The 26265-nt window shown below is 49.7% G+C and overlaps 1 protein-coding gene across 2 annotated transcripts in view; it reads right to left on the bottom strand.

Moving 5' to 3' along the window:
• Nucleotides 1-25323, bottom strand: part of IGSF3 (immunoglobulin superfamily member 3) — a 75273-nt gene extending 49950 nt beyond the window's left edge. For both annotated transcript variants that reach the window (XM_074146284.1, XM_074146294.1), the window contains exon 1: nucleotides 24948-25323. In XM_074146284.1, coding sequence (XP_074002385.1) covers nucleotides 24948-25323 — 376 coding nt within the window. The remainder of the gene's footprint in view (nucleotides 1-24947) is intronic.
• Between the last annotated feature and the right edge of the window lie 942 nt (nucleotides 25324-26265).

Here is a 26265-nt window from a genome sequence, read left to right as displayed (position 1 = left end):
GGAAGAAGGGAGAGGTGAAGGGAAGATTTAGTTTTCGTTTCTCAGTACCCTAGTCTGATTTCTAATTGGCAATAAATTAATTTCCCTGTGTAGAGTCTGTTTTGCCTGTGACGGTAATTGGTGAGTGATCTCCCTGTCTTTATCACAAAGACCCACAAGCCTTTCATTCTATTTTCTCTCTCCTGTCAAGCTGAGGAGGAGAGTGATAGGAGCTGCTTTGGTGGGGAGCTGGCATCCAGCCAGGGTCAACCCACCGCAGTCTTCTAGGGCACAGTGCTCCAAGATTTCCAAGATACCCCAAATCCTTTGCAGGAGCCAGTGGGCATTTTAAAATAAGCATTCAGGAAATAACTCTCGCATTAAAAGAAGATGATGATGCTTTTGGTGCACCTATCATTAACCCAAAGGCACACACTGTATCAAAGTAGTGCATTAAAAAGCCACTCAAAACAGTAAAGAAAATAAGTCACGAAATAAACTAGTAAATAGGAAGTTTCCATGATGTCTCCAGTGCAGGATCAATATCACCGACTCCAGCAGAATCCAGGATTTTATTAATAGCACTTCCAGCCTTCTACTGGTGAAGCCTCTGAGTGAGAGCCAAGCACAGCTGACACGCTGCTGTCCCCTGGTCTCCAGACAGCTCCAGGTTTCCCAGTGGGTCCTTGTTTCACCATTGCATCTGAGTGCAAAAGGCTCTGCAAGCTGCCAGCTTCCCAGCTGCTATTTGCTACCCTGTGGGTAAATGGCAAAATGACCAGCGTGAAGCATTTCACTTGCGCTGCTGCCCTTCGGGAATGCCCTTGGCGGAGGTAGGCTCTGGAGCTTAACTGGGTGAGACACCAAGAGAGGCATGCCCGGGAACAGCAGCAGATACTCTCTGCTGGTTGCTGTCTGCTCAGCAGATTGAGGAAAGCACAGCGTAATGGAAATATCACCAGCTCACAATGGCCTGAAGAGGCTCTTGAGCAGAAGGAGGGAGAGGGAAGCTCTTCACAGCAGTTAACAAGAACAGGGAATCTCTGTATGTCCTGGACTCCTAAGAAAGAAAAATAAGGGAGCAAGACCCAAAGATAATGCTTTTAGACTGCTGAAAGAGAGGAGACTGCAGGATGGGGTTCTCATCACTGCAGTATTTTTGGACAGTATCTTATTGCATCTCCAGCCTTTGTATCAGCCTCACGTTCACCTCTTCCTTTAGACCCATAGGCTTCAAGAGGAGACCAAAAAGGGAAAGATCTTTCTGTAAAGCTTCAGCCACCTACGTTTCACATCCAGAAGTGCCACCAGCTCCACCTGATCTGCACCTCAGGCTGAATCTGCTCAGGGCCTGTTTCACTTTCTCCTGCACAAAGGTAACAGCTGGTCTCACAAGCATTTGTAAAGTCTGAAAGCCCAAGATATCTCATGTAGATGAGCTATGGTATGCAAACGAAGAACACATTGGGATCCTGATAAGATACTTATTCTTGCATCACCTTTGCTCTTTACCTTCTGTGAGGGGAATAAACTTCTCACAACTATCTGATCCAAGTGGCATTTTTGCAAGCATGTAGAACTGGAAACCAAGATGGGTCGATCTGCAGAATTATGACCAATTGGTCAGCGCGAGTGACCATCACATTACTAAAAGCAGAGCACACCAACGGCAAATGGTCAGAGCAGATTAATTATTTAACTCACGGCAGGTGCACAGACCCACAACCCATTTAATGGCTTTTCTCCTGCCGCATGGAAGGAGCCTGCGTGGGAGCCTGGCTGATCCCTTCTTAGCACCCCCACGGGGACAGGGAGTCTGCTGTAACACAGTCCCCAGGCAATGAGGCTCGCTGTTCACGCTGCACTCTCTGCAGAAGCGTTACCCCTCTGCCTGAGCTGTAAGAAGAGCAGGATACGGTGCACGTTCCCACTGATGAAATGAGACCACAATTATAGTGCGAGTACGCGTGCCTGCCTCCCACCTAACTTTAGCAAGCGGCTACTGCTTCGAGAGTGGCTAATGCTCTCAAACAAATACCGAGAGATGGATAGCAGGCTCAGAGTAAGTTTCACAGGTTTCACGAAATAGCTGGAGAAGTAGAGGAGATACCCACCACATATTAACATTTCTCTATAGGGATCAATGCAATGTTTGGTCAACCCTTAGACACCAAAGAAATCAGCTGGAAGACAACCATGGGGATACCCCAATCAAGGAAAAGCAATGATTGCACTTTATCAGATACCTAGGAATTCAACCATGAAGCAAAACCCACAGGAAACCAAGCTTCACTAGTTGTTCTGCTCACATTTATTCTTCTTCCTTTATAAAAGAAAACTTCTCCAAACTCAGCACTGGTATCAGCACACTATCCTGTCTAAAACAGGGCACCCACTCATCCACTCAAACAAAAAACCCACCGAGGGTAGACTCGGGAGCCTTGTTTTGTGGCACATCCTCCCTCCTTGCCTATCAGCGTTTCGATCCCTGTAACCTAGATGCACAAAGCAGGACAGTTTTAAAGGCTATAGTATTTCAGATCACAGCTAAATTCCTGTAAACACGACCTTCAAAAAGGAAAAATGAAAGAGCTTTAACCTGTTTGGTTTTTTTCTGTTACATTAAAATGGCAAGAAAGATTATTTTTTTCCCCTTAATTATTCTGGTTTTTTTTCCAAAACCCTTGCTTGAGCACATTAAGCATTCAGGTCTCTTGTGCCCTGGCAGACTCAAGGGTGACTGAAGAACTAGTGGAGTCACGACAGCACAGAAGGGAGAGTGGGGAAATCGATAAGGGAAGGGAGCTTCAGTCTGACTCTTACAGCTCCCAAATCCCAGCTTGTGTGTATTAACAGGCACACCTGGGAGAAAATTTCCTTGGAAAAGACTTGCTACCTGCAGCCCACTGGCAGAGATGGGAGAAGACTCCAGCACACACTTGAGGCTCCAAACAGCCCTCCCAGGGTTCCATTCTTTCAAATGCAACCACTCTATAGCAAAATTAATTATACAGCAACACTGCACACTACTACCTCAAAATAAGCAAGCAGGGAAGTGTTTTAAAAAAAAGAAAAAAAACAACGAAACAACCTTGTTTAAGAAAAATGTTCATTCTTCTACCCATCACTGAAAAAAAAACCAACATAAAAGAGACAGAATGCTATTTCCCCTTAAAATTCATTGCAAGTTTATTTGAGTACTCGATCATCCTCAGACATTCCAGATCTATTAAGGACTGGTTTATGCCAGAAAAATCCATGCAAAGTGATTTCAGTTAAACTAATGCAGCCTCTTATACCTGTCTGTTAAAACAGTTTTGCAGCAGACTTTAATCCATGTAGTTTACTTTGATAATTTAGGGAATTTAAGGGTGTCCACAAACTGTGGGTTAACAAGATTGTGGAAAAGACAAACAGGCCAAAAGCAAAACTCTTATGTTGCAAGTGAAAAGCCAATTCCTTTCATGCCACCAATGCAAATTCATCCCCTAGGAGCACCCAAAACTAATATGAGAAATATGTGAAAATTAAATTCCTAGGAGGCTGACAAATGTTCCTCCTTTACCCATAAAGCCGCTGAGGTGCTCACAGTGGCTTCAGTTAAGTCTGACGCAGGAACCCTTTCCCATGGCCCACAAGACGTTTGCACCTTGGAAACGGTGCTGGTTTCAGCTGGGACAGAGTTAATTTTCTTTCCAGTGGTTCAGATTTGGTATGAAAGGAATGTCAATAACGCATATTGGTTTAGTTGTTGCCAGGTGATGTTTATATTTTTTCAAGGACTTTTTCAGGTTCCCATAGAAGCTGAGAGCAAGCATAGACAGAACAATGGACTGGCCAGTGGAATATTCCGTACCATAGACATCATGCTCGGTATATAAATGGAGTTAGCCAGGGGGCAGGTACTCGTGACTGCTGCTCAGGAAGGTACCAATTCACCGAGTGGTGAGAGTGACTTGTGTCATCGTTATTGTTATTATTGTTATTCTTTTCCTTTTCTGTTATTGTTCTCTTAAACTGTCCTTTTCTCAACCCATGAGTTTCTTCCCTTTCCCCTCCTTTTCTCCCTGCCCGTCTGGGGGAAGGGGGAGAACTGCGTGGTCCTAGCTGCTGGCTGGGGTTTAACCACGACAGAAACACAGGCTGAGAGTGAGGAAGAGGCAGCCACGTCCCCCACCAACGTACCACATCCACCCTGAGCGCAGCAGCGGAGCTGGGGGCAACGATGTGCAGCCTAACAGGGGCTAACAGCGATGACTGGCTTGCTAAATTCCACCTCCACCAGTCTCCTACTTCCTTTTTTTATTTTAAGCTACGGTCAGTTAGGTCGCTGTGACTCAACATTTTTCCTTTAAGGAAAAGAGTCGTGCATCTGCTTCCCACCTCTAGAATTCATCACTGCTGTGGTCTTACCCCGGGCGTTGACAAATACACTGTTCACATCGGTTTTGAAACAGGACTCTCCCGTAAACTATGCAGCACCGGCTTCCTCCTGAAGATGTTCTCTCTGTGGTGGGACACACGCAGCCTCATCCATGCATGAACAGCATGGATGGCAGCAAGACCGTCCCTGGTGGGAAATCAGGCACACCATAAAGGAACTCCTCCATCACAAGAGGAGGAAAGCCACAGTCAGTGAACCCGATCTTTCCCCATTTTGCTGTGCACAGCTACTCATGGAGTCGGTCAGCACTGAAGATGCCAGGCAGGCTTGGAGCATTTCTACCACACTCTTCTAGCTGCCTGCCCTGGCCACCCACAAGTGCAAGCAGTATCACACCTCCCTAGAGCAGTCTGACTTCTTCATCTGTCAGAGCTGCATCCCACCAAGCCAAGAAACTCCTAAGAGTGTGAAGGACCAAACGAGGAACAAAAGAGGTGACCATCTTGCAAATCTTCCCAGTAGCCCAACAGGAGGTTGGCTCCTCCTTAGCAAGCAGGGTGCCACGTGCCCTCTTTCCCAAAACCTCCAACCACCTCCACTGGGACACAGCAAAACAAAACATGACAAACAGCCCTCCGCAGCCCAACACTTTTGAATGGAAAATAGTGGCATTTTCCCAATCAAAGTCCTTTTCTTTCGCTGGCTGGCAAGGAGCGCCTTGCTGGCTGTGCAACCCCAAGCAAGCACTGAACCACCACCTCTCCAGTCTCCCCGCATCTGGAGGGAAAGCCAGCAGTGCCCCAGGAGAGGCTGTGCTTATTATCAGCAGCAGCAGCTCCTGGAATATAGTCCCCCGGGAAAGAAAGGCTGGATTGTGACCTGCAGCCGGGGAGACCCACAAAAAGAAGACACCATCATCTTTACACGCTCAGGAAACCTCACCTCACTGAAAAAATAATTGCAAGGTTTGGGTTTTGTTTGTTTTTACAAAGCCCCCAGTAATCGTCATATTATTAGAGGAGATTATGGAGCATCTCTGCTGACACGCTCAACAGCATGCACCTGCAAAAACCTCTCTTTTTCCTGTTAATTATTTCCCTCCTTCCACTTCAGCTTTTTTTTTTTTATTATTTTCATTGTTTCTTTGCAGGCTTCTCATTTATCTTCAGACTTGGCCATTTAAATTTTAATAAGAGGCTTCACTGTCTATCTCCTTTTTCTTCAAAGGCCCTGCTGTATTTTCTGCCTCTTCTTGGTCCCCCCAGCCTAATTGTTGTTATTATTTTTAACCTTCAGTAGTTTCCTTCGCTTTCTTCTCCGTTCTAATCTCTCTCTGCTCCCGTTTTCCCCCTCTATACTAAGTCCCTTTCATCCCTCACCTCCCTCTCGCCCCCAGCCAAGCATCCAAATACATGTGGAGCAAGCATAACCAAGCATAAATATGAAAGGGATCATCCAATTTCAGCAAAACGCTTGCCCCTACCTATTCAAATATTGACTTGTAATGATTAAGTCCAAGAAGATCATAAAATTTTTTTTTTTTTTTTACAGAGCTCTGCAGGTCTTTAATAAACCTCAGCCTCCGCCTCGATGGCAGCCAGGACTGCAGTTGCTGAGCTGTTTCCTATGCATTACAGCAGATTTGCTCCAAGGCAAGCGAGAGGGATGCCTGAGCCGGGAGCTTGAATTATAAGCGAGGAGATTTCATTCCCCAGTTGCTGGTTTATTGAAATTCAATGCCTGCCTCTCACCTGCCGCTTTGTTATGCTAACCTCTTCTGGCTGACCTAAAATTTCCAGTCCACTCCCATCAAACCCGGGGAATTGCGCCTTGCAGCAAGACCTGTGGGATGAGGAGGCACCAGCAGAGCCTCTCATGGGGCACATCTCTGTCCCACTGCTGAGCGACAGGCCATCCTCTTAAAAGGAGGTAGATAACGCGGTGTCACTGAAGGCTAGCCTCAGTGTCGGGGGACACCAGATGATGGTCACACTGGGCACCAGCTGATGAGAAGGGCCATGGTGGACTCCACTTGCCTTAGGAAAGGACCCACCAGGGTTTTGAATCCCTTGCACAGAGAACTCCCCAGGGTCTTGTGCTTTTATTGAACACAACCTTGCTTCCCTCCAAATTGCATGAATGACCATTTCATCCCCAAGGGTGGGGAGGAGGAGAGGAAGCCGTCTCCTGCTGGCAAGGCACAACTTCCACCAGATTTCCACCTTCTGAAAAGCACAGGGGCTTGTGTAAGCCACACCTGACAGCCCTAAAAGCAGCTGAACTGGAGGAGCCAGCTGGCTCCTGGGATGCCAGTTTCCCCTGGCCCAACGCCCCAGAGCCCCATCTCACAAGCTGACATCTGAGAAGAATCTAATAATAATTTGGGTATTAGGAAAAATTTCTTCACTGAAAGGGTTATCAAGCATTGGAACAGGCTGCCCAGGGAAGTGGTTGAGTCACCATCCCTGGAGGTATTTAAAAGACGGGTATATGTGGTGCTGAGGGACATGGTTGAGTGGTGGACTTGGCAGTGCCAGGTTAATGGTTGGACTTGATGATCTTAAAGGTCTCTTCCAACCAAAACAATTCTATGATTCTAAGAAAGATTAAACACACGCAGCTCACTGTGCCCTGAGATAAGCATATGCAGGAGCCATCAGCCCCTTTCGCTGATCCTCCTGGACAGAAATGCAGAGGAACAAGAAGAACAAAGCATGGCCCATGCCAACCTGGCACACAGCGAGGATGCAGACAGGGAAATCACACATGGGCATATAACAGAGCCCTTGCTGCAGAGTCATACTGCACTTTGCAAACATTTCATTAAAAGTAAGCCTTCCTGAAGGGAAGAAAATAGCATCCTCCTTTCCCAAAACAGGGGAAAACATCAAAAGCTGACTCGTACGTGCCGTCTGGGAAAGGCAGTAAGACGGAGCACATCCTATATCCTATTGCTGGACTTGATGATCTGAAAGGTCCCTTCCAGCCTAGACGATTCTATGATTCTATAAAAGCCCACCGAGAAGTACAACAGTTTTGACACAGCACTGCCACATCACTGGCAAAAATACTGCATTTGCAAAGAGTGGGATGGGACTAGAGTAGAGTACTAAGTCAACTCCTTACTCTCCATGCTGTCTCCCCCATTTCTAGAGGAGACAAAAGGCTGCTGCAAATAGTAGTGAAGACTTCACTTCTCGCCAACCTGGGTGCACAAACCTGGCTGAAAACCAGACTATATCTATTTTTGTTTTATCAATACCTTGATTTAATTCCCATTCACCTAGGTTTTAAACTGGCTATTTATGCCTACTCCCAGCCACGGAGATGCCCCCAACAACCCAGAAAGCCTTGGGTGAAGATGTGCTAGAGTAAGCCTACCACACCCTTCCAGATGCTTCTGCCCCAGTGCTGGAAGGGGCCCCTGCCTGCCCAGAGCACATCCATACATGAAGGTGCTCACGTTTAGTGTCCCGCAAGAAAAGCAGGTCTCGCCAGTACAACCAGCCCCGCAGCAGCGACTCTAGGCTCTGCGGAGGGAAAGTTTTTGAAAACACCCCAAATTCCCCAGCATCTCCCTGGCTGCTTTCCCACAGGGCAGACCTCAAACCGGTCCCTCGCCGGGAGGAAATAAATAAATAAAATAAAATACACCCGTGTGTGGGCTCATGCAATTTTAATCAAACTAATGTCTGCAAAAAGGGGGGCAGAGGGGCGGGGGCAGGGAGGGATTACGGTGCCACTTGTTCAAAGCGCTCCCGTTTATTCCACATCTGCGATCCCTTTTGAGCTCCCAACAGCAGCGAGGAGTACGAGACGTACAAAGCGAGCGTGCGGCGTGCGCTGAGCTGTCTCTTTGTTTTAGTCACCGTCTGCTGCTAATGTCAGCGAGAGAGCACTCCGGGGATCGACGCCTCAGTGCCGCGCCAGCTAATTACACACCGACAAAAGCACCCGGAGGGGAGGAAAATAAAAAAGAGAGGAAACCGAGCATCCTAAAAAACAATGGATAACTCACCGGGCGGCCAAGAGCTAGGGAGACCAGACCTGCTTCCCACGGGGCTGAGGGAGAAGGGACAACGCATGGTGGAGGACAGAGAGCACCCTGAGCCCCACCGGGAATGCTCTTGCCCTGCAGCAGTGCGAGGGCACTGGAAGAGGGGAAGAGGACAGTGTGGCAGCCCTGCCCCGGCAGCAATGCAATGGGGTGGCAGAGGAACGCTGAAAAGGTAATTGCAGGCATCTCCAGGGGTCCTGGCAGAAGGGGATGGCAGCAACATGGAGAAGCAGCCTGAAAAGTTTTGGGGACTGTTTCCCGCAGCAGCACTGTGCAAAGCGCTGGAGCTGCAGGAGAGGGAGTGGAGCTGGTGGCTCATAGGGGTATAGTGATGTTTGTGCCAGCCATGTCAACGCCTGGCATGTTTCAGAAGTGGAGGAAAGGAGCTCATGGCAGGAGCAGGAGAAGGGGACCTCTGTCCCTCGCCAGACTGCACAGCCCCGTGAGCCCCCATTCCTGTCTCTCAGTTGCCCTGCTGCTAAGCCAGCAATACTGATGCCCACTGTCCTTGCAGAGAACACAAAATACTTAGTAACTGTGTTGGGGAAGTGTTCCATTCACTACGATACCTCCTTCGGAGATACCTGAGAGCCACCTGGCGCGAGGAGAGGCAGAGGCGACAGAGGTCCTCAAGAGCAGGTTCCCGGGAGGGCTCAGGTATTAACTAACCTGCCCCCGGGACCCGGCCACAGCTCCCAGACAGGGATTAAAGCCAGCAAAATGAGAATTTCAAACATGCATCCAGCAAACCCATGTGCATTCCCCACAGCGGCAAATAATCAGGTGCCAAGAAGGAGATTAACCCTGCGGGACTGAAGGAAACAAAGGCATAAGAGCTGGTCTGTTTAAGAAGCTGCTGCTGCTTCTCCCAGACGAACACAAATCTGACCAGCAGGAACGAGGGCAGCGCCTGCGTGAGAAATACTGATTGCTAGGAAATAATAAGCCTCTGATTTTATGCAGATCCACAACAAGCAGCATGAAGATCCCTGCAATAGCTATTGCAGCAGAGGTGGTGAGCCGGGTAGGCTCCTACCCAGGTCGTATCACGGGATGCATTGCTTTAGAGTTTATTTTAGCAGACGGTGAACAAGCCACAGGGCCCCAGCCCCTGCTCTGCCAACGGCCAGACCTACAGCACACACCACTTTTGGGAACCGACCGCCGTGCCCTGACAAAAGGGCAATGGCTCCTCACTGGGGGTCAAAGCGATGCAGGCTACTGACCAAGCAGCAGGGCTACGGGGATGTCCTTTGCAAGTCACAGAGCCTGATTATTTTGGGGAGGGGGGGAACGCACATCGGCCAAACTGGAAAGGTCACTGTACCTGCAGAGGTGGATGAGCTGTGTCCTGGCCAGCGTTTGCTTGTTCAGGGGACCGCCCGTTCAAAGCTGGGATGGGGCATCACCCAGTGCAGAAGGAAAGGCTGCTCCCCATCTGCAGGCAGATGCAGCCCGTGCCTCTTTCGGGAGGAGGCTCTCCCTGCACGCTGCTGGCAGGCTAACAACTGCGAGGGACTTTCACGTGCTCCCTACTCAAGGGCTAGGATGTGTGTCATGACAGGCTTCAAGTGACACATCCCTAATGCTCGTGCTGCTGCAATGGCAACACGGTTCCCAGTCGAGCAGCCTCCAGCAATACCACCTTGGGCTGTGATCTTGTCAGGTTTCATGAGCTTAATCAGGCTCTGCTCTGGCTGGCGTACAGGGGTTTCACTGGCAGGCTGGCTGTCCTGCTGCTCCAGACAGCAGCCCTGAACGCTCAACAGCAGCACTGCGTCCTGGCAGTCAACAGGAGGATCTGCATTTCGGTCTTGACAACTTCAACCGGTAGATAATATGGAACAGGACGGGCGGCCCTTCGGGCATCAGCTTGGTGGACCAGTAATAGACCAGGGACCGTGGTGGCTGGCTTAAACCCATTATACTTTAGCAGCAATGGAAAGCACCTTCTAGCTTTTCAAGGACAGGTCCAAGGAGCGGAGGGTTCTGGGGTGGCTCCTGGGCACACATGTCATCTAAAGCATCTTATTAGCACAAACTGTCCACAGCTATCCAGCTTGACTTGGCCCTATCAGAGCAGGTTGTGACCTGAACACACCACAGGACATGACATGTCCATCCTTCTGTACCGATGGTCTGCGACAGGGCTGTCTGCAGAAACTCATCCCATTGCTGCCATGGGGCATTGCAACACCCTGAGCGGGCGCTGCACTTATCTACAGCAATGGGCTCTGGCTAAGCCCGACCCACAGATGGCACCCAAAGCCACTGCACTGCCTCCCAGCCCAGCATGCTTCTGGTGTCCCTGTTCCTCCTCTCCCCTTTCCTCCATCAACATCAGACCCTCAGCAGGAGCCTCTCGAAGCAGATGGGATCTGATGTGCCTGGCGTTTCCAAGGACGCACTGCTTTGGCCACAGACACAAGGGAGCAGAAATGATCTGAGAGTGCCGGGTGCCTGCATCTCATTCCCCACTGCTCGCCAGCCCCTGTGACTCACAAAGTCACTTCAAAAGGAGCTCCTCAAAGCCTGTTGTTGCTGCCTCCGACTTCCCAGTTGCAAGGGGAGAGGAAGAAAGAGAAGGAGGCAGCAGCACAAACCTAATTACTGCATCCCAACGGCCCTGATGGAAGATAGCACTGAAACGCCCACAGCCTGCTCTGGGGTCAAGAGCCCGAAACAGCATCTGGGGCACTCGAAAGACATGTGGAAAGGGTAGGGGAAGAGCCCCCACGAGGCACCCACAGAAGGAGGCCAGGGCCCGTATCTCTAGCATCTTTGGGGCCTCCTCCCATTGGAGGAGGGAGCAAGACGACTCCTTCCACCTCACCAACAGTTCCTCACTGGTCATCCCCATGTGCAGCCCTCCTTGCTGCAGCATCTCCAGGATGCCACCCTCCTACATGCCCTGCTGCTTGTCACGACACAAAACCTCCTGTCCAAGGTCTTCCCACCTGCCACTTCCACACTCCCTCCCCCTCTTGCCCTCCCAGTGCTGCTGTTCCTGCCTTCCTTCCTGCTCCCTTTTCAGCTCAATTTCTTTTTTTCCCCCCACCTTTTTCTTGTTTTTAACTCCCTCACCTCCAGTCTACCTCAGCCTGCTCACTCACTGCCTTGCACACCTCCATTTCCTCCCCTTCACTTTGCCCAGTCCAGCACTGGGACAACCACAACCTTCCCATTCCCCCGCAAGGGCAGGAGCCCCTCGATTCCCTCCGACCACACTGCAGCTGAAGGGCTCCATCTTTGGCTCAGCTTACCCTGCACCCCAGGACCCAGCTTGGAGGCAGAAGGCCCTCATGCAAAGGGACACTCATCCCCCAGGGCCACCTACGCCAGCCACTGTGTCCTCCAGATGGAGTCAATACACTCATGTGGCTTTGGCTGTGGCACAGCTTGAGTGGGGCTTTTTGGATGATGGGTAGCGCTCCTAACTGTACTTGTTAGATAAGCTCTGCAGTGCCACCGCGCAGGTGTGGCCTGAGCAGCATTCCCTGCTGGTGACACATTGGCCCAGGATATCGCTGCAGAAGGGAAGAGGTTGGAAGCATCCCTGTGGCCATAGTGCGTCTCTGTGCTGTCCCAGAGTGACTGCCCCTCTCAGAGCGACCTTTCTGTCCAGCAATCACAGCCAGGGAGCTCCTCTGAAGCATAGTCTCCCAAAGTGAACAGCTCATGCCTCTGGCAACCCCACCTCTCCACCAGCATCCCCTTCCCTGTAGGCTAGCATTGCTGGGCCAGCGCTCCTACCGTCTAGCTGCAAGTGCCAGGTGGGCCATCCATTCTGCACGACCATAGCCTGCAGTTTTGCAAGGTTTCCTATCTGCGGACAGGTGGCATCACCACACCTGAAAGAGCTCAAAAGGTGACAACAGACTGCCATAGCGCCTGTGGTCATCTGTGGCATGCTGATGCAATTCTTCAGCACACAAGGCTCAAGAACCTCACATTAACCCTCTGATAAGTAACCTGCTGCTTTGGGATCTTCTCTTCCTTTCCACATAGCAGCACAATGCCATAAAAATAATTGGTTTCTCTAAATCTTCTCACCCTCAGTAAGTTTAGCATTACAAGTTACAGTCATGAAATGCATTTGGTAAGGAATGGCTTTATAAAAATCTTGCTCTCTTGAATAGGCAGCTAAAAATGAAGAAGGACAGGGTCTGAGAAAGTTAAGGGCTCAGAGCACACCATGCCTAGGACAGAGGCATCCCTGTCCAGAAAACCCTGCTCGCCACGACATACTTCCCCAAGGCAGGCATCCCTAGCTACACCATTTCTTTGCAGAGCCCTAAGTTATCATTTTAACTAGTAGGCAGTAAGTAATAAAGCCCTAAAGCATGCAATATGTTGAAACACAGTGTCAGGGAACCAGAGCAGGACAGAGCAGGGACACTGAAGGGCATCCAGCCCATTAGTACCAACACAGCAAACAACAGATCCCTTAAGGCAGAGGCTCATTCAGATTTTAAGTGGGGGAGCAGAGCAGCCCCACCTCTTGCCTCAGAAGGGGGCCAGAGGGTAAAATCACGCTTCTCTCTGCATTCAAATGTGCCTTTGTTCAGGTTCACCCCGTTAGCTCTAGCTTTGCTCTTCTTTGTAGGCTCTCTAGAAACGTCTTCTTGTTGATGGCAAGGGCAAGTGGGGCGGCTAATCCCATCCCATTAGCATCCTCTGAAATACTCCAAGGACTGCGGATGCTGTCCGGGAGAAGGTGGCCAGAAGGTGGCTCTTGCTAAGCCAGTAGGACTTCTGGATGTGTGCACACACATCCAGCCCCAGAGCCGTCCACTGTCAATGAAGCCTGTTGGAGGGAGGGAGAGGATGAAGAAACAGCCCACACGTGGCTCAAAAGGAGACTTTTCTCCTACAGGCACAGCTTTCCCAATGCCAAGGGTCCCCACTGCTCTTCTTTTCTGAAGGTGGCATGAAAACCTTAAATTGGGGGAAGCACACTAGTGTAAACCCGACTGAGTGCCATCCCACAAGGGCTGGAGAGGGGACGTGGCACCATGCATGCAGCAGCACAGCTGCTGGGTACCCCTGTGGGGTTGATAGAAACCACTCCCCGCTCAAATGAGGAGCCAGCGTTGCCTGCAGCACTCTCACGTTCCTTGCAGCTCTCCTTTCCATTACTTCTCCTATTTATAAACAGCTGTTTGGCAGTATTACTAATCAGTGCCGCGTGGAATAATGTTACGTTTCCCTCAACATTACTATTTTATCTTCTTTCCTCCCCACCTCCAGCTGCTGCTTTCCTTCCACCACCCCCAGCCTGGAAAGCAATATTACATTCTTTCATTTTACCCAGGCTCTACTTCTCTGATAATGTAAACAATTTACTTATAACCCATGCAAAAAAAAAAAAATTAAATACTGTTAAACCCACTTAAAATAAATACTTGCCGAAGGAATATCAGCTGGAGACTGCTCTCTGACTTATAATAATCCCACTGCGCCCAGGGAAATCCTCTTAAACCTATATCAGATAAAGATTGTAAAACTGTTATAGGGCTAAACTGCCAGGGCAGCCACAGAATCAAGATGGAAAATTTCTCCTCCCAGCTTCTCCCTACCAAGGGGCAGCTCCATTCCAGTGCAGGTCAAGCTTCCTTCTCAGCACATGAAATTAAATACTTGTGCTGCAGAGCTCAGCGACGTGGGACCCTGCACCACCAGGGAGGAGCCACAGGGAGTGGGAAAGGTCAGTCCTGCTGGGGATTCAGGCTAGAGAATGAGGCAGGAGGCAGGCAGCCTTGGGACCTAAAGTCTCCCCCTGGAGCACCATAGCGTTGTTCTCCCTTTGCTGCCCCCTCAGCAAGCAGCCGAAGCAGGGCAGAGACCCTCTGATGCTTTAAACCAGAAGAAATCTCCCACCCAGGATGCTGAATACCAACATTTCTAAATTAGCAGATAAGGAGCCCAAACCAGAGGGGACACACTTACATTTCTGAGCCCTCCTGGGGGGCAGGATAGAAGCAGGAGGCTTTCAACTTTGTGCTACCCTATCTGATAGGACAAAAAGGATCTGATGCAGGATCGGTAATGCTGCTAGGGGCTTTTGGGTTTGTGCTGCTCTGCCTGAGCACCGGTCCCCAGTTTGACTTTATTTTGCTTGTTTTGTAATTCTTCAACAAAAAGATGTGCATCCACACCACAATAAGCGTGCAGCTTTGTGGCACAGAAGCAAGTGGGCTCAGCAACGGGCACTGTGCTTCCCCTCTGCTACACGGGGACACGATCATTCGCCACCAGACCTGCTTGTTCTTCAAGATGACCTGAGAAAAGCATCAGTGTTGATGGCAGAAACAGCTGCCCCTGCCTCTCAGGGCAGCATACCGACAGAAATGCAGAGCAACACATTCTGAGCGGCTGGAACTAGAGAAAAAAATAAAGCAATCCTCCAGGGGAAACAAATTAAAACACACAAAATCCCCTGAAAACAACCAAAAAAAAAAAAAAAAAAGAAAAAGGAGTGGGAGGAAGGAGTAAGCATAGCAAAAACCTCCCCAGGGAGGCAGCATGAAAAATAGGCAACGTGGAATGTGAAATTTTCACTGGTAATCGAATAACGGGCTGCTCCATCATAGAATTTCTCAGCGCTGCAGCTGGCTGGAGCCACAGGGACCGTATTCCACTTTCAGAGTTCACTGAGCAATTGCTAAGGCAGGGGACGGGTGCCATATGCTACCAGCTGCGCTCACAGTTATCGCTTTCCCCATTTAACGCCGAGAGACTGTTTGGAGGCACAGAAGCAGAGAAACCTGCCCACTTCATGCCTCTTCCCCCGCCACCCGGTATTCTGGCAAAGCTGCCAGAAATGCCAACAGGCTCTGCCGGCGAGTCTGGGAGTCACCAGGCTGTGCTGGCTGCTCAGCTCCACCAGGAACCATCACAAGCGATGAGGCACAGAGATGGGTGTCCCTCAGCCACCCTCCATCGAGGTGGTCGATACAGCCGGAGGCAGCACTTGGAAAGTGGCCGAGCCCGCAGAAGGTAGGAGGCAGGTACCAGGCTCTGCCCATCCCACATTACAGCCTGCTGGCTCCACCACCTGCTCACCTCACCCAGCCCAGATCCTTCTGGCTCTCGTTTTGTGCTCTTAATTTTTTTTTTCATCCTCCAGAGCTTCTCTCGGTTGTGCATGCAGTGAAAAAGTAATCATTTGGGTAAAAAAAAACACCCATAAAATAGGTCGGGGGCTGCCCAGAGCACACTGGGAGGAAATATTAAATTCAGGGTGGGAGGTGGCACCAGACTATTTCTAATACCAGATGACTTTTTACTTCCCATCATTAGCAAGCAGAGCCTGACCTGAAAGAGCTCCCTTGCATCCCAAGTTCACTTTCTTGGAAGGGATGGAGAGCCCAAGGTCCTGAGTAATCCACCTGTGGTAGAGCTGGCCTTCAAATGCATCAGGATCTCTGTTGAAAGATTCTTCTACACTAGTTAAAAACCTTTGCATCCTTTATTCCCTATCGGCACTTAACACCCCAACATTACGGCAATCTACACAAACAGCCTATACCACCCATCACCCTTCTCAGAGGGACTGACTGAGGGGCATCCTATAGATCAGTAAGACATTTAGGATTACCAAATACCTCATTTTACCAGGAACTGGCAAAGCATATGGGAAGAGTGAGCAGGACAAGCAAAAAGGGCATGCGGGCTGAGCAGCGTAGCTTTTGCAGCAACTCCTTTCAGGGCAGCAGAGAACCCTGAGCCTTGCAGCCTCACTGACACCGAAGAGGCACAGGGCTCAGGGGAAGAGCCAGGGCTGTGGTCCCATCAACCTGAGAGATGCCCCAGCGGAGCCAAGCACAGCTGGAGCCAGCGAGAGAGCAGACTAGAGGGCAAGACTCCGAGCCTTCAGAAAGGAGGCTTTTGCAGGAAAAACTGCTTTGGTTTTCAAAGATCGTTTTAACTGACTGGTCTGATTTTACCATTCAGGCTCAGTGCTGCACAGAAACCTACCCAAGCAAAACACTACAGCTCTTTACAGTCTGAAGGCAAGTCAGCATTTGGGCTTCTGCATCTCCCTTCCTGACAAGTAAGAGACAGATAAAGTCTGGAAGTGAGAGGGCTCATTTTAAAGACCAGCCTAGATTTGCGAGCAGAGGGCTGCGCAATTGCCTGAGGCTATATTCATTTACATTTTTAGAAATGCATTTTAGAATAATTTTTTTTTTTTTTTTTTTTACAATGCATAGGTACAAGTGTACAGACAAGCATAAAAAAGGACACATATTCTTATTGTAACTCTTCTTCACACGTCAGCTAAATTTAAAGAAGTACCTCTACCTCAAAAGGGACAATGTAGGAAAAACATATGGAATACAGCGATATGCCCCAAATGTGTCTAATGCCAGGTTTTTTTGAGAAATAGGTAGGTGGACAGGGGAAAGAAAGAATGAATTAGTTCCACAACCGAGAGCCGCTTCTGCAAAGCACGTCACGCCACCAAGGTGCCTGCAGTTTTGAGGGACGGGGCAGGAAGGCGAGGAAGGAAAACCACCAAGAGCTAAGAAAGGAGAGAAAGTGGATACAATGGGTTATCCATTTTTTTCAGATATGCTCTGCCAACAATTGGTTCCATTTCTCCTGTGCAGATAGAGGTGGAGAAGGGATGTCACATAACACAACAATAAGAAAGTAAAAATAACGTAAGCAATTCCAGCAGGAAAGAATAGGAGATGGCGTCCTGCAACAGAACAGGAGTAATTGGAAGTGTTTAGCAGGAAAACATAGCAAAAGGGGATGAGATAAAGATACACAAGATAATGAGCAAACCTTTCCTAGCAATGTAAGGACACGTACAGAGATTTCTGCTGTAAGTTTTCAGTTATAAACTGAATGTTATCTACAAAAAAAAGTGTTTTAAAAAAGCACAAGGAAGAACGAGCCCATGCAATTCATTGCCAGACTGTATATGGCTAAAGCCAAGATTAAAAACAAACAAACAAACAAACAAACAAAAACGAGAGACCAAAAAAAGAGAGTGGAAATTTAAACAGGTCTTAGTGCCTTCCTCCTGCCAGCGGGAGTGTGAGATCTGGAAGGGGCATGGAGCCTCTGGACTGGCTTCACCCACACCCACGCCACAGGGGCTGTACGGAAGCAGTCTCTCCGGCCGGCTCCAGAGCTGTGGGGTTGCCTGCTCCGGGTTCCCTGGCAGCACGGACCACAGGCCCCCTCAGTCTGGCAGCGCCTATTAGCCTCACAGCTTCTGCAAGGGCAAAATCGGGGTGAGCTTAAGCAGCTATACTTTCAAGACATCAGAAATGACTAAGCAGGGCTGGAGATGAATCCTATTCAGCATCATTACCAGGCAAAGCTGAAATATAAGCCTTTGTTTCTAACTCCCGCTATCTGAGGAGCTCAAAGCACTTCACAATTATTTAGCTTAGACTTTGTGAAAGGCTTGTATGCCATTATCCCTAATTTTACCAGCTGGAAAATGGTGAGGGAGACAGACAGTGCCGTACCCAGGGACACACGGCGAGCTGGCAGCATGATGTAGGATAGGACCTGATGCCCGCAGCCCCCCACTGCTCCGCACCATCAGAAACCGGGTACTCTGGCTTGTTGGTGCAAGTCCCCAGGCTGTGCCCATAGGAACTGCCACAGGTAAATATATTTACCCCTCGCCATCCCTCCCAGGTTAACAGACAAACACTCCCTTTCCATCCATAGCAGGAACAGAAATAAAAACAGAGCAGCATAGAGCTGGTTTTTTTTTTTTTTTTTCCAAGGCTACTACAGAGAGGTTTAGGCATGTAAAGGAGGACAGTAAGAACAAAATACTCTGTGTCTAGCTGCAAAGGACCACCTAGGAGAAGGTATTTGATTTTATTTTTTTTAATGTCAGCTAAAGGGGAATTTGAAAGTGAAGGACATTCTACTCCTCTGGGGAGCTAATTACTGCAAGAAGCACAGCCCAAACAGGCGAAGATGAATGTAACTCACAAAGCAGGAATTTCAACACCACCAATCCTAGAACTCAGTTCAGTTAAGTGACAGCTTGGCCAAATAAAACATACACATGCTTCACAGAGGTAGCAAAGCCATCAAGACGGCCTCAGAGAGATTAGGACATCCGAGCTTAGGATCTCCAAATTCTACCTTCGTACACCAGAGCACAGCAATAGCGACAAACTCCTGCAACCTCTCTAAAGAAATTTTTTACTTTTCGTATGTTTCTTATATGACAGAAAAAATAACTTGGGGATGTACGATAGGTCCTTGCTGTTCTCACCTGGTTGAGAGCACCAATGTCATACCTTTATCTAGCACTAAGATCACCACTATATGCCATTTCACACCTTTCCTTAAACACCCTCCCTTCAAACTGCTGCCTAACAGTGGTTTCTACTGCACAGCAGCCAAGCGGTTCATCATAGGATCACAGGACAATTCAGGATGGAAGGGACCTCAGGGAGGCTGTAACGCAACTACAGGGTCAAGCAGGGTCAGCTCTAAGGTCAGAGCAGGCTGCTCAGGGCTTGATCCTGTCCGGTCTTGAAACCCTCCGGAGACGGACCCGTGCAACCTCTCATGGCAGTCTGAACTGCTCTTGTTTCGATTTCTGCCTGTTGTTGCTCATCTGCAAAAAGCCTGGCCTCCCCAAGACACGTACAAGTGATAAATACTTTCCCCTTCTCCCCCGAGGAGAAAAAGAAAAAGGCAGCATAGAAAGAAGAGCCCTAAAGACTTCTATCAAAACCAGTAGATCCTTGTCTGCAAGACTGCCACCTCTTTCTTCGACATCCCCCTCAAGCAAAGCCACCTTCAGCCCAGTTGATGGCTGGAATAAAATAGCAGCCACCGAGGTCCACGCTCTCCACGTCAGCAGAAGTGACTGCTCTCACCTTAAGTCCCCCCAGGATCCCAGGAGCTGACAGTGCTCCTCCAAACACAGCAAACCTGCAACATGACTTTCTGCCTCTGCTCTGCACGCAGGCAGGTCACGTATGGCAGCACTTGATGAAGAAGAGGGGAAGCTGCTGGCAACAAGCAGCAGCAGCTGGTACGGACTAATAAAAGTTCATTTTTTTTTCTTTTTTGCCTGCTATATGCCCTTTAGCTCTCCACAGAGAAATTCTGGAGTGTTTTGGTTGTAAGTTCAGCAAAAGAGACCCACTGTCTTCTTTTGAACACTTCTCTGAGACAACATGCAGGTCCTTCCCTTCCGGTGTCTGGCCTGCATAAATCTTTCTTCCGTGATTCCCGTGCCACCAAAGCCTCTCAGAGATACCTTACAGCTATCCTTCCCATCCCAGCCACGGGCTTGCAGCCGGCCACACAATCACATGCTACAGTTCGAGGGCAGAGAGGACTCCTACAGGATACAGTCAAAGTATCTGTGGACTGAGTTCTGGTCTGCAGAGAGTTGCAAGTGACTCGGGTGGCTCAGCATTCGGAGATGAGACCCCACCAAGCACAGCCACAGCCAGCACTGACCTCAGGCAGAGCGGCAGCTGGCTCTTCATCCCACCAGTGCCCTTGCCCACTACCACTCCCAAGCCTGGCACGATGCTGAAACTTCACCACAATGGGGCTGTCAGCCAAACAATGCACATCCAGCCCCTGGGAGCTGCCACAGCCAGGCAAGACCCAGGGGAACAGGTCAGAGACCAAGGCACCAGCCTACCCGGGCAGGATGAGACCAGTGAAATCCAGCAGAAAGCAGAAGTGTGGCCGGGCTGAGAGGGTGGGCAGGGAAGACACTGAATAGCACCTAGGGAGAGTGAATCCTCTCTGTCCCCCTTCCACCTACACCTGGCAGAAAGGAGACACCGGTGACCATCCCTGCAGGCACCACCAGCTCCACAGCAGCTCATGCCCGCTGCTGAGACAGCCGTGTCCGAGTACTGCTTGTTTCTCAAGTCTGCACCGAAATTGCTCCTTCCCACTTTGCAGTGCTGTGGAGGTTGTGGTCTCTTCCCCCCATCCAAACCCCTTTCATTTTTTTGCTTTAACTCATTTAGGATTGATGCTGTACAGCTGCTTCCCCCAAAATATAGAGAACAAGAGCTGCGACCTCCTCAAGTGCTTTGAAACCCTTTCTCCTGCTCTGTCACTACCTGTTTAAGAAAAACCTCAAAGCTTGATTCTTACCTCAAATCACTAACTCTGAAAAAGAGCTCAACGTTTGTGGGAGCACAGATAAAAAAAAACCAAGACTGAGATAAAAGTCTGAAGCTTCTGAAGAGGTTATATCTGGGCCTCTTGGCTGCTACCTAAGTAAGGGTACAGGCACACAAACAACTCGTTGCAGCGATATAGCGGAGTACAATTTTGCAGTGACTCACGCACTCTGAAGTAACTGCCGTGTGCTCACTTCTGCCCCAGAGCAAAACACAAGTTTATTTACCCATCAACACAAGATGAAAAGCACAAACCAGCATCTCAGATTGCACAGCATCCCTGGAGCTTTACCACCTGAATTACTGCACAGAAACCTCCTCCTCTGCCCATATTTCAGGAGTTATTAAGACGAGGGATAATTCCAATGACAATTTGGAAAATACTGCTGTCCTCACAGTGGTTACTGGGATGCTCCTTTTCTTCACCTGCAATTTCTTTGCTGTCCTTAACTTCTTCAAAAAGCAAAGGAGCAGCCCAGGTACTTCTCACAGCCAGCAACAAGCAGGCCAGGACCTCAATAAAATTGCCAGTCAGGTGTGCATGGTCCCCAGATCCCCCATTTAATCGATCCAGTTCTGTAACTCTCCTCTTCAGCATGCCCAAGTGTCTTCCCAATTCAACCACAAAGCCAAAATTTCCATCAGTTTCTTAGGAACTCCATGGGGGAAGTTTCCAAAAGCAGCCAAGTCTTCAGCCACTATTGGAAGAATTAACTTCAAGTCTAACATCTAGGCTCTCTCTTTAGTCATCTTAGAGAAGGACGCATTTAATTTCAACAAAGATAGGTTTCTCTCCAGATTTGTCCCTCTGTGTCCTCTGACTGCGGATATTGCCTCAACCTCTATTTTAGGCAACATGCCTGGTGTTAGATGAGTGGGAGGACACTCATGCCATCTTCTAAAAATCTTCCCCTCTCACCCCCCCAAGTAAAAGACCATGAACTAGCCTCAGCAAATTCACGTCAGCCTTGCAGAACTGAACTCTGAAGGCAAACAATGGAGCTGCAGACTTTGTACATGGGCTAGTCCTTTCTCATAAATCAATCACAAGGCCACGGTTCCGCAACATCCCAAAGAGCTGCACCCTTTTTTTTTTTTTCTTTCCCTTTTTTTTTTTTTTGCCACCTCCTGCAGCCCTGCAACTCAGTGTGAGATGTCCTAAATTCTTCCTCTGAACACATCTCACAGCCCAGGTATAACTCCTTCTTCCCAATGATGTAGCTCAGGAGGAGATGAGAAGAAGGCTAGCAAGATATGAAAGATTTCTTTTTCAAGCAACTGAAGTAAACTGAAGACTGGTGAAAAAGGTTAAGCCTTGATACACATTTCCCCATGGCAGAAAGCCCTTGAACCACATTACTGGCCTCGTTCCTAGCTTCAGTGAGATTAGGACTGGCGCTGCATGCCTAAATTCAGATAAGAGTCCCACAAAGTGCCTAAGGAGCACTTTCAGAGTGGTACTAGATCCTGGCCAAGAGCTCAATGAACGAAAAGGAACCTCAAGTGGAGACACCAAAAATGGCAGAGGGACACCCAAGAATGCTTGTTGCTAGTCAGGTGGACAGAAGTGCACTTTCAAGCCTCACTGGTGCACATCTCTGAAGTTGACAAGGCTATTTTTTAGCAGCCATAGAGACCTGGATAGATTAGCCCTCAACGCTGCTCAGATAGCGGGAGCAAAGACACATCCCAGCTGCTCTACTGCAAGCTGAGATGTCCCGGTGCAGCCAGCAGCCCCATGCGCTGCTGCACCAGTGCCCCAGCTCCTCTAAAACTTGCAGCTCCCTCATCACAGGGCTGCATCGCTCAGGTGAGAAGGGGAGAAAATCTTCCTTCAGCTCTGCCTTCAAACCACAGGACGCAACAACTCAAAGCTCCCAGAGCAGCAAGTCTAAAACCAACACTGCTCCAAACCCATCCATTTCACACATAAACAGAGAGAATAGAGATGCTAACAAACCTGTCTCCCTCCAGGCTTTGCTGCTGCCAAAAAAGAGCCATTCAATCTAATGAGTCAATTAAAAATTCATAAATGGATGAAAGAAGAAAAAAAAAAAAAGTTTGGTTCCGTTTCTGAGAAAATGAGAATAATAACTCTCATTTAGCTCTCGTGTACCTCTTCTTGCATACTGTCTGCAGCAACAACGCCGGCCTGAAAACCCATGACCTGTAGCTGAGAGCTAAAATGACAGAAGGCGCGTGCTCTGCCCAGCCCTGCAGAGAGGAGCCTGTTTCCCCAGCTGCACTTCAGTGGGGATGAAGTCAGCCCTGGTTCACGTGAATGGGAGCCAGAGGGGAGGCCCTCCATAAGGGCTTGCTGTCTACAGGTCGTCGCAGGTGGCACTCTGGAAAATTCAGTTTCTGTCAGAGTTAGGTTAAACCACAGAAAACGCCTATGCAGATACACACATTCAAAATGCGAGTGGCCCTAAGTCACCTCCAAAGTGAATTTTCAGAAATTAATTAAGCTAAACCAAATCAGGGCCTCAAATTGTGAGCACAACATCCATGAAACGGCATAAAATGATTTAATTAATCCACTAAAAGTTACTTTAGATAGTTTTCTTGAGCACCCTGGACACACGTAAGCCCCAAAGCCAATGTCCTCAAAGCACGTGCCTATGTAGTGCCTATGGGTGCCTATGGAGTCTCAAATCTTATGTGCCTTGTACCAGTGGCAAGGGTGGGACAGAGCGAAAGCATCTCACCCAGCAAGCCCCACGCCGGCTACAGAAGAAGCTGCTGAGCTACAGTTAAAACCTGGACGGCACTGGCTCCCCAGCCCCTGGGGAGAACAGCAGAGGAGCTCCCATCAGACATGCCAGCTATGTTCGCCCACATCCCCGTCCCACACTATGCCTCACACCAGCAGCTGAGGCAGGTACTCCCGCTTGCTTTAACAGCTCTCCTGTAAGGACTCCAGTTTTCCTCTGGGCGCAGCTCCCCGGCAGAGGAACCCAGCTGCAACCCCCGACTGCTGCAACCCCACCCTGCACCCAGGCACCTTTTTTTTTGTTTTTCCCACCGGGTGTTGGTTTTCAATGGGTTTCACTCCCCTGAGGTGACTGTACCATGGCAGCGCTGACTCAGACTTGTTTAAACTAAAGGGGGAACCGCAAGCCTGGACACCTGAAGCAAATCACGGAACTACAAAAAAAATAAAATAATATACATTTAAGAAATTAGAAAAGAGTATTCAAACATCTACCTTCTGACTTCTCATGGACATAAGATGGGAATGCCAGCACCTAAATAAGCACCTGTACTGAGACCATAGGGCTTCACCTGGGAGAGTGGCTGGGCTGGCACCTCGGAAGGGAAGGAGCCAAGGCACACACAACTAGGAGGCAAGGAGCACAGCCCAAAGGAGGGCTATTGTGATCTAAACTCACACCTCAGCTCCTTTGACAATGGGTTTCCTGTGTCAACACAGCCTGAATGGGCAACACCCTGACCGGCTAGCACGTCTGGATAAAGCCAAAGCGGTTTCCAAACTGGAGACCTGCAGGCTCATGGATGTCTCCTGAGGGTAGCAACCCTGCTGTCCATGGGCTTCAATTTGCTTGAGGGGTGTCTCTGCTGTGGAGGAGCTCTTTTAGGAGTCCTTCAGCCAAAGAGTTTGATGGAAGCTATTTGAACCGCTGTTAGCAGTGAGAGACTTCAAACCCAACCCCCATTTTGAGATACAGAAAAGCAAGCTGAAGCTTGAAAAGGTCAAATCAGCTAGTCAGAGACGTGCTGTGGGAATACTCCCAATTTTAAAGAACCTCCTTCCGATTTTTCTAACACAGACAAAAAAACCCACCCCAAACCAACTCCCCCACATTCACCTACAGACAGCTCAATCTGGTCAGTGTGCTGGTTTCAGGACACGCTCAGCGCTGCGCTCTGCACAGAGCCTGAAGACAACCGTCTCTCCCGTTCCCTTTACGTGCCACTCGTTATCGCTCTTCTCTTCCCCATTCCGCTGTTTCGCCACCTTTGGCACGCAGCTCTCTCCTCTGCAGCTTGTGCCATCTGGAGCAGCCTCCCTTCCCTACCCCACTCCCTCTCTGCGTAAATCCGTTCTACATCCCTCTTGCTTTCAGCCACGGCTTCACACGCTCCTCTCTCCGGCTATGCTGCCTGGCTTCTCTTCTTTATAAGGGTCTTATTACTAGAGAAAGCCTGATCTCTCTTACATCTCTAGACCATCATTTCCTGCAATTCACACCACTGGGCTGTCTGCTCCTATTCTCCTCACCCGTGTTTTTTCTGATGGCTTATGTGGACTACGTTGCACACAGGGGCGGGGGGGTTCATGGGTTTCCGCTGCACGCCGGCTAGGAGATGCCCCATTGCCCCCAGCCATGCTGTTAGCAGGAGGACGGCTTACCCACGAGGTTCATCTTGGCGCTGTAACTCCCAAAGTACCTCTCGTCGGTGGTGGGCGTGTGGCACTCGTACTCCCCGGCGTCCCGGTCCTGCAGCTCGGTGATGTGCAGCAGGACGGCGTCCCCCTGCACCCGCTCCACGTAGATCCCCCGGCTGCGCACACGCTGGGTGTAGATGGCGTAGGGGAAGGAGGGGTCGACGGTGCTGACGATCTGCACCTCCCGCTCGGGGGCGGAGGGCAGGTAGATGGACCACTGGAAGTTCTGCTCTGCCGGGCCCTGGTAGCCGCTCACCTTGCACCACAGCGTGACGTGGGACCCCTCCGTGCGGTAGAGGGGCCCTTCCTGCACCGTCACTTGCCGCTGGGCCAAGGCCATGCCTGTGGGAGGAGAAGAGCCCAGCGTTACCTCTTGAAGGCAGCCCCCAAGCCCTCGCACCCCACCGTGCAACTGGCAAACCGGCACACTGGCACCCACCCCCCCCAGCCACGCTGCAGCTTTCTTGCTGACCCAAGTGAAGTGTTGTTTTTTTTTTTTAAAATGCCTCATTTAAAAAAAAAAAAAAAATGGTGCTGAGATAACATAAAACCTTTCTTTGGTAGCAGTAAGAATCCAGGCACAAACAGGTACTGCGCCGCGTGGCAACAAACGGGAAGCTCCGGCTGACAGGGCTTTGTTTTCAGTACTACTCTCATTTTCCAACCCCACCACCGGGCACGGGTTGCTGCTGGAGGGCACTAGGACGTGGCACGCAGCCGCTCTGCACCACCCTGGTGCCACTGGTGGGGCTCCCCGGTTCAGCAGTGACTCCTCCTTCTCCTGGCACAGCCCAGCCAGGACCATCTTCCACCAGGAGAGAGGCCCCACATGCAAGCCAGGAGGCTACGCTCCCTTCTCCTTGGGTTTCTGGGCCACCCAAAAGCACAGCACAAACACTCGCCCTCCACCAGCAAACCCGCCAGAGGCTCCAGCTGGTACAAATCCCATTCTTCCCCCCACCCCCCTTGACACCCAGCACGCCTTCTCCAGCCTCTCCATTAGGCTTGTAAAGCCGTACGGGGAAACACCATGTTTCCGGCACTGTCTTCCCAAGTCTATTTGAAAGGAGTATATTGCGTACATAACAAAAACAATTAAGGTTAATGGAGGGAGTGGGCATATTACACTAAGACTTCCCGCCCCTGGCTGCTGGAAACCGAGACCCAGCACTGCGCCTTGTAGACAGGCAAACTCTTGCGGCACGGAACAAAGACAAGCCCGCAGCACGGCCACTGCGATCTGCTGTATTTTTACACAGATTATGGATGGCTGGCCCTTGGG

This window comes from Numenius arquata, chromosome 1 (genome assembly GCF_964106895.1).
Source record: "Numenius arquata chromosome 1, bNumArq3.hap1.1, whole genome shotgun sequence".
Classification (NCBI taxonomy): domain Eukaryota; kingdom Metazoa; phylum Chordata; class Aves; order Charadriiformes; family Scolopacidae; genus Numenius; species Numenius arquata.
Note: the sequence above shows the minus strand (reverse complement) of the source record. Positions and strands in the feature narration are given on the sequence as shown.